This window comes from Teleopsis dalmanni, chromosome 2 (genome assembly GCF_002237135.1).
Source record: "Teleopsis dalmanni isolate 2A chromosome 2, ASM223713v2, whole genome shotgun sequence".
Lineage (NCBI taxonomy): Eukaryota > Metazoa > Arthropoda > Insecta > Diptera > Diopsidae > Teleopsis > Teleopsis dalmanni.
In genome coordinates, this window is record NC_051847.1 from 54,648,254 (window position 1) to 54,656,464 (window position 8,211).

At 30.8% G+C, this 8,211-nt stretch overlaps 2 protein-coding genes across 2 annotated transcripts; both read left to right on the forward strand.

Moving 5' to 3' along the window:
• On the forward strand, positions 1 to 1,278 carry LOC119679235 (40S ribosomal protein S16). Its single transcript, XM_038091468.1, has 5 exons — positions 1 to 88; positions 176 to 217; positions 309 to 440; positions 628 to 742; positions 1,019 to 1,278. The coding sequence occupies exons 1-5, from the start codon at positions 77 to 79 to the stop codon at positions 1,162 to 1,164; spliced, it is 447 nt and encodes a 148-aa protein (XP_037947396.1). The 5' UTR covers positions 1 to 76; the 3' UTR covers positions 1,165 to 1,278.
• A 2,166-nt stretch (positions 1,279 to 3,444) lies between these two features.
• Positions 3,445 to 8,211, forward strand: LOC119679221 (structural maintenance of chromosomes protein 2-like). Its single transcript, XM_038091449.1, has 9 exons — positions 3,445 to 3,749; positions 3,803 to 3,904; positions 3,966 to 4,175; positions 4,237 to 4,966; positions 5,027 to 5,454; positions 5,539 to 5,685; positions 5,753 to 5,875; positions 6,385 to 6,578; positions 6,638 to 8,211. The coding sequence occupies exons 1-9, from the start codon at positions 3,582 to 3,584 to the stop codon at positions 8,076 to 8,078; spliced, it is 3,543 nt and encodes a 1,180-aa protein (XP_037947377.1). The 5' UTR covers positions 3,445 to 3,581; the 3' UTR covers positions 8,079 to 8,211.

Consider the following 8,211-nt stretch of genomic DNA (forward strand, 5'->3'; position numbering starts at 1 on the left):
CGAAAAAGTTTCGTTAAATAGGGTTCAATGGAAAAAACGAAACTTCCGTCCTTTTTCACGTAAAACGTCAAGCAACATGCAGCAAAAGGTAACTTTGTGAAAAATATATTTTAATTGTACGGTCGATATGTAACTTAGGTGTGATAGTAAAAAATACAAAATTTATTATTTTTAGCGCAGGGAACCTATTCATGCTGTGCAAGTTTTCGGACGCAAGGTTTGTGCGAAAAATCGTGTTATATGTATACACACGTGCATACATTTTTACCTAGTACATAAACATATTTTTAATACAATTCAATTTATAGAAAACTGCCACCGCCGTTGCTTATTGCAAACGTGGTCGGGGACTTTTACGCGTAAATGGACGTCCATTGGAGCAAATTGAACCCAAAGTATTGCAATACAAATTGCAAGAACCATTGTTGTTGCTCGGCAGGGTATGTACATAACCTAACTTTTATGTGTTTATACTAAGTTTTTAAATATCAAATGATGCATTTGCTTATCCCGAAACTGATAAATTATGAAAGTGACAGAAGTAACTAACTGATTATGTATTTAATAACTTTATTCTAACAATGTCTATATAAATATTGCTAACGAATCAAATCAATTCTTTTTTAGGAAAAATTTGCCGGTGTAGACATCCGCGTACGTGTTAGTGGTGGTGGTCATGTAGCACAAATCTACGCTATCCGTCAAGCTATTTCAAAGGCTTTGATTGCATTTTATCAAAAATGTAAGTTATAGTTTTATCCTTGATTGTTATGATACAGTACATGCCTACTAATACCAGATTTTCATTGAAAATGTATTCCATTATTTTCTTTGAAAGATAAATGTTAGGCAGAATAAACTTTGGGCACATACCAACCATATTTTGTTAAAATTGCACAATATGGGTGATGCTTAAATAACATTTCTTTGTTATAATATAATTTATAGTATTTATAATTTATGTTCAATCCTTTTTAATACTTTTGTATTACATAAAAATATTTTCCTATAATTTCAGTTGTTGATGAAGCCTCCAAAAAAGAAATTAAGGATATTTTAATTCAATATGACAGAACTCTCTTGGTAGGAGATCCACGTCGTTGTGAACCCAAGAAGTTCGGCGGTCCAGGTGCCCGTGCACGCTACCAGAAATCATATCGTTAATATTTTAACGTTGTTTGGGTTTCTTCGCTGCGATTCCATGGGATGTTTAGTTTTTTGTATAATGATTGCGCTTCAATATTAAAAGCATAACAATAAAAATCTTAAAAATAAAAACAAAAGTGTATTAAAATTAAATGTATTTTAATAAAGTAAGCGTGACTAAGAACTATGAAACTCATTCAATAACAACAGCTAAGAACTAAACACGATGCTACTTTTAATATTCCCAGAGGTTTACTTTATTCCAATTCAGGGATCGGCAGTTGAAGTTTTCCGTTCTTATGGCTGAGGTTGCTTTTTTTACACGACGTTATGATTCATGTCTTGACACTATTTTGTTATTAAAAAGTTTTTAAACTGATTTAAATGTTTCTAAAATATTTATGACCTCTAACACATTTTTAAGACTTGTATTATGTTGTAAGAATAACTATATTATATTAAACGTATACGTATATTTCGCCGACCTCTTTTATAGTTGTAACCTATATAAAGATCAGGTATGAGAATCTTGCTACTGCGACAGCAAGGAGTACTGACGAGATAATAGCCCAGATTGAACCTATAAATCCCGAAATATAGTGGAAACGATGAGAGCAAACCCAGAGAGCTGGCGAACGATAGTCATGTGATTCAAATTCTTAAACGTTGGCATTTCAAGAGACCCTCCTCAAAGTAATGCGAAAGCGTTTTAGAGGGGGAATAAGTCTTACCGAAGAGGGGAGACTTTTAGTCCATATACTACATATTAATATTAGGGAGTTGGACACACCACTCCGACTACGGTCGATCACGGTGCATAAAGCATTCCACCTCCTCACCGCAAAAAAAAAGTAAGCGGAGATGCATTTTAACTAGGCTCAAATTACTCAGTGTTAGAGGGCACGTAATTATATTGGTGACGTATTATAAAGTATTACTTAAGGTGAGTATACGTTTGGTTTAAACATATATTTAAGCTTTTTGTCCCGAAAGAACTTAAAAATGTAGCGAATACAAAAAATGTTTCAATAAATTTTGAAATATATACAAGAATTGTACTTCCCGCCATAAAAAAAACATCACAATGGGATAGGCAATTCGTTATCTATGCTTCAAATCTGTGGGGTTAGAAATATAATTAAAATCATTGAAGCAATACACAGTTTAAAACAAAATTGTCTTTCGAAATTACTGCATAAAAAAGATTTCAGAGCTCTGTAATTTATCACTATTACGTTCGATTTTTTATGCTCCTAATTATATCATTGAATTTATTAAGAAGTTAGTTAAGACGTTTCATTTTCAAGATGAAATGGATAATTAAACAATTGACATTATATTTTTATAATTAATACCAGTAACAAACTAACTTAAGCTAACTTTAGTAAAGTTCGATAGCTAAAGTTTATAATGTTAATACGGTATAGCTTAGCTATCTACAAGTTTTCCAACATCGAGCGACTAGATGGTTTGTTTTATTTCTAACGCGAAGATACTTTACCAGGCGTCATAATCTTTCACTGCTCAAATCTTTCTTCTCTCAGCTCAATATCCTATCGACCTGCTGAATAATATTAGATACAAGACTACTCAATTTTTGGCCTTTTATTTAGATGATATCGGCTGCGTTTTTTCTGTGATCACTCTACTACCGTGGTTACAACAAACCCTTAAACAGAGTTTGCTCTTAGACAGTAATTACAGATTAGCAAAAATAACCTTCCATGTTTCATTAATTAATTTGAAAGAAGTTTTTTGAATTTGTTATGTGTAATTTAATTAAATTTAAACTTTTTAACAAAAAACAAATTAATATGAACATCATAAACGTAATACTAACTGAATATTATATCATTAATACTATTTTCTTCAATTTCAACTATTTTTTATTTTGCTTAAGCTTACAAATAAACTCTCGACTAAACTGAAAAAGTTAATTTATACTATGTTGAGACACAAATTCGGTTTTAAGGTTAGAACGAAATTAAAGAAAATTGCCTTAATTCGTTGAAATGAGAGACATTTCAAATACAACTATGCGTATGTTAAATTTTCAGCAAAAGATAAGTTGAGATAACAAAAAAGTGAGTTTTTTTTAAACGTATGTCAATGACAGTTGACGTTATTAAAACCGAAAAATGTTTGAATTTGATCATATGAAAAAAAACTATAACTGTTATTAATTTAAAATAGAGCGATAAATAATAATCCACGTACAGGAAATCCACACAAGCTAATAAAAATACTGAATGCCCTCAGTATTTGTTGAATTAAGTCAACATATCCACTACTAATTTTATTTCCTTATTTTCTACTACTTTTTGTTTTGCTTACAAGTAAACTCTCAACCAATCTGACATTTCAAACATCGTACATTTAAGCGGCGTCGTTTTAATAATAGACGCTTAATTGTTTTGGGTGTTGTAACATGTAAAATGTATATTAAATCCGTGTATATAGATGGATTCAAATCCTACGGGAAACGTACGGAGATACTTGGTTTTGATAGAGAGTTTACTGCCATAACGGGTTTAAACGGGACCGGCAAGTCAAACATTCTTGATTCGATATGTTTTGTACTTGGCATTATGAATTTAAGTCAGGTAATGTTTTTTAATATAATTTGTAATTTTTTTGTGCTAATATCAGATATCAGGTGCGAGCTGCGTCGTTGCAAGACTTAGTATTTAAAAGTGGACAAGCGGGCATAACTAAAGCTACAGTTACACTAATATTCGACAATACGGACCCAGAGCAAGTAAGTTTTTAAAGCAATGGTAAAAGTGAAGTAATGAATTCTATAAAAACTTTATTTACAGTGTCCGTTAGGTTATGAAAAATGCAGGGAAATATCAGTAACACGCCAAATTGTTGTAGGTGGAAAGAACAAATATTTAATAAATGGCAAAATTGTTCAAAATAAAAAAATCGCGGATTTCTTTTGTTCAGTACAGCTCAATGTTAATAATCCCAATTTTCTTATTATGCAAGGACGTATAACTAAAGTATTAAATATGAAACCAAAAGAAGTAAGATTATGTCAGTTTATAATTAAAGTACATTGGTAAAACTTTTTACATAAATGATTAGATTCTTTCCATGATTGAGGAAGCTGCTGGCACAAGTTTATATGATAGCAAACGTGAGGCTACTACTAAACTTATAGAAAAGAAAGATGTGAGGGTGCGTGAAACGAATCAACTACTTACTGAAGAAGTTGAACCAAAATTGGAAAAATTGCGAAAAGAACGGACAGATTACATAGACTTTCAAAATATTTGTAGAGAAATTGATTCTTTAACACGTATTCATATATCTTATCGGTACACAAAACACAAGCAAGGTCTAGATGCTCATGAAGCAACTCTCGAGAAGATTTCTACTGACATTAGTAAATTTCGTCAAACTATTGAGGAAAACAAAAAAGAAAGTGAAATAATTGATGAAAATTGTAAAGAATTACAAGATAAAATCGATACTGACTGTGGCGGAAAATTAAAAGAAATGGAAGAAGAACTTCGAAATCTCGTTTTAAAAGAATCTGCTGCAAATGCTGATTTCAAATCTGCAGAAACTGATATTTCCCATACAGAGAAAAATCTTCGTACAATTGAAAAATCGATAAAAGATGATGAAAAAACACTAGGAAGTAAAGAAACTAAGCTGTCTAATATTCAAACTAATTTTGACCAGTTGAAACAAGCAGAAACAGATGATAAGCTTAAGTATGAGGCAGCGCAGAAACGAATGGATAATGTATCGCGAGGACTAACTACTAATGAGGAAGGGGTTACCACGTCGTTACAAGATGAATTAATAAGTAATTATTACCCATTTTTAATTTGTATGAAATTATAAACGTTTAATGTATGTTTTAAAGGTGCTACGGGACAAATTACTGATGCCGAAACTAACGTAAAAGGTACTGAAATGGAATTGGTTCACGCTCGTAATAAACTTAGAGATCAACAAAATAAGACCCAAAAAAATGATGATGCGTATACTAAGGATAAAGCAAAACAAAAAGAACTTGAAGAAAAAATAAAGCAACTAGAAGCTAAACTAAGACAAATGAATTATGAAGATGGCTTATATGAAAAATTAGAAGAACGTAAAATGCAGATCAATATGGAAATTCGAAATATACACAGTAAATTAAATAGGCTTAATGCACAGAACTTTAATATGGACTATAAAGATCCAGAACCAAATTTCGATCGATCTAAAGTGCGTGGCATGGTTGGAAAATTATTTGATGTAAAGGATCCTCAATATAATGTTGCATTACAAGCTGTAGTTGGAGGGCATGTAAGTTAAATTAATATTTTTTTTATTTATTTTAAGTTTATATTTTTTTTATGTATTTGAATTATTATCTTAATTGAAATACAGCTCTTCAGTCATGTTGTAGATGATGATATTACTGGTAAAAAAATATTACAAAAGGGTGACCTTGCTAAAAGAGTAACCATTATTCCCATGAACAAAATTAAAGAAAGAAGTATTGATCCCAAATTAATAGAAAATGGACAAAAACTTGTAAGTAAATGTTTTCGATTATATATTTTAATTTTTTAATTCAAATAATTGTGTAATTTTGTAATAGGTTGGAAAAGAAAATATAGAAACAGCAATTAATTTAATAGATTACGATAAACACTATGATTCTGTAATGAAGTTTGCTTTTGGACACTCTGTAATATGCAAGAATCTAGATGTTGCTAAAGAGGTAAATATGATTTTTTCTTTCTTATTTGGTGTGTGTGTGTATTGAAAATTTTGATAACAATTGTGTACAAATATATATGTATATTGTGTATATGTATTTAGGAATGTCACTATTTATATTATATACAAACACTTGCAGTTCTTGATATTTTTGTTTAAGCATTTAAAGCGTTTTAACGTTTTAAAATCTACAATTTACTCAGCAAATTTGATTCATTATTATGGGTTGACTGGTACATTATTATTAGATTAATGTTACCATAGTCCCAAAGTTTATATAACATATTTAGGGGCCAATAAAATCTAAAATCTAAATATAGTTAAACTCGCCCCAATTATTAAATGTTCTCAATTGCTTACACAATAAGTGTCGAAAGTTTCCTTTAAATGTGATTATGTGGATTATTATTAAATGTGATTATCCTTTAAATGTGATTAACTTGCTCTATCTTATAAACATGATATGTTCCTTTTGTACGAATTTTTTCTTTTGTATTTATATTTTTATAGGTAACTTTCAATCCTAAAGTAGGTTGTAGATCAGTAACGTTAGAAGGTGATATATTGGAACCAGAAGGAATTTTGACAGGTGGCGCTCGTGAAAAAAGTGATGATTTGCTACCTATTTTGGCAGATATAAAACATAACGAAGAATTATTAAAAAGTCTTAAAATAGAGTTACAAAACGTTAATAGAAAATTAGAGTAAGTTAATGTTTAATATAGATTTAGTAATATTTAAGAAATTGTTTATTTTGGAATAGATCAATAAAAGTGGTAGCAGCTGCTTATAATAAAATTAAAGAGGACGTGGAAGAAGCGCAACTTCATTTAGCCGCCTGCTTGCAACGACTATCCCACACTTCATTTCAGCAACACGAAGAAGAAATAAATTCGCTTAAGCAAAACATAATTGATTTAGAATCGACTTTAGTTAAATCACGCGAATCAGTTAAAATGTATCGAGCTAAGATTAAAGATTTAAAAGCCAAAATTCAGGACGCTGATGGTTATCGAAAACGTGAATTGAAACAGGCAAAAGAGGAAATGGAGGCAGCTGCTAAGAAAGCACAAATATCTCAACAGAATGTGACGAAACATGAAAGCCAATATTCAACACTGAAGCTTGAAATAGAAGCACTACGCGAAAATATAGAAAAGTCCAAAAAAGAGAGTGAGATTTTAATCGAAAAAATATCTAAAATGAAATCGAGTATTACTGATTTACAAAACAACTGCAAAAATTATTCGTCTCAACTGTCTGAGTTTAGAGATCGCATTGATAAACAGAAAGAATTTATAAAATTACAAAATCGCGAATTAAAGACTCTAGTAGTTAAAAAAGAAAAGCTGCATAAACAAAATAATGATTTGAATCTTGACATAAAGAGAAAAGAAACTGAATTAAATAAAATGAATATTGAAAAGGAACAATCTGTAGCAAAAATACAAGATCTAGAGAAAAGATATCCTTGGATTCTTGAAGATCGCGAATTTTTCGGTCTAAAAAATACTCGTTACGATTATAGCAAAGAAAATCCAATTTCTGCGGGAGAAAAATTGTCAAGAATGCGTGAGAAAAAAGACAAAATGGAGAAACATATTAATGTTAAAGCAATGATGGTATTAGATAGAGAGGAAGCAAACTACAAGGAAACAATGCGCCGCAAAACGATCGTCGACCAAGATAAAGAAAAAATAAAAAGAATCATATGCAAAATGGACGAAAAAAAGCGGGAAAAGTTAGAGAGTTCTTGGAAAGTGGTCAACGAAAATTTCGGTAGTATATTTGGTACATTATTGCAAGGAGCGCAAGCGCGCCTCCATCCTACTATACAGGGTAATCATTTGGTTGGACTTGAAATTAAAGTTGGATTTAATGGAGTTTGGAAGGAGTCATTGAATGAATTATCTGGTGGACAAAGATCATTAGTCGCGCTATCATTGGTACTAGCAATGCTTAAATTTTCGCCTGCTCCTTTATATATTCTTGATGAAGTCGATGCTGCATTAGACATGTCCCATACACAAAATATTGGGAATATGCTAAAAGAACATTTCACCAATTCGCAGTTCATAATTGTGTCTTTAAAAGATGGTATGTTTAACAATGCGAACGTCTTATTTCGTACCAAATTTGAAGAAGGAATATCATTTGTTACAAGAACCCTCAATCCAAAGCTCGCAGCGATGGGTAGAAAATAAATACTAAACTGAAAATGTATTACGTTTTCGTAATCTTTTGGTATATTATAATTGTTTAATTTTTGTTACATGTTAAAATATTGAAGCCTTTTTTGTTTTCATCTTTTTTTGAAAGCTCACTGGCCTATTTTAT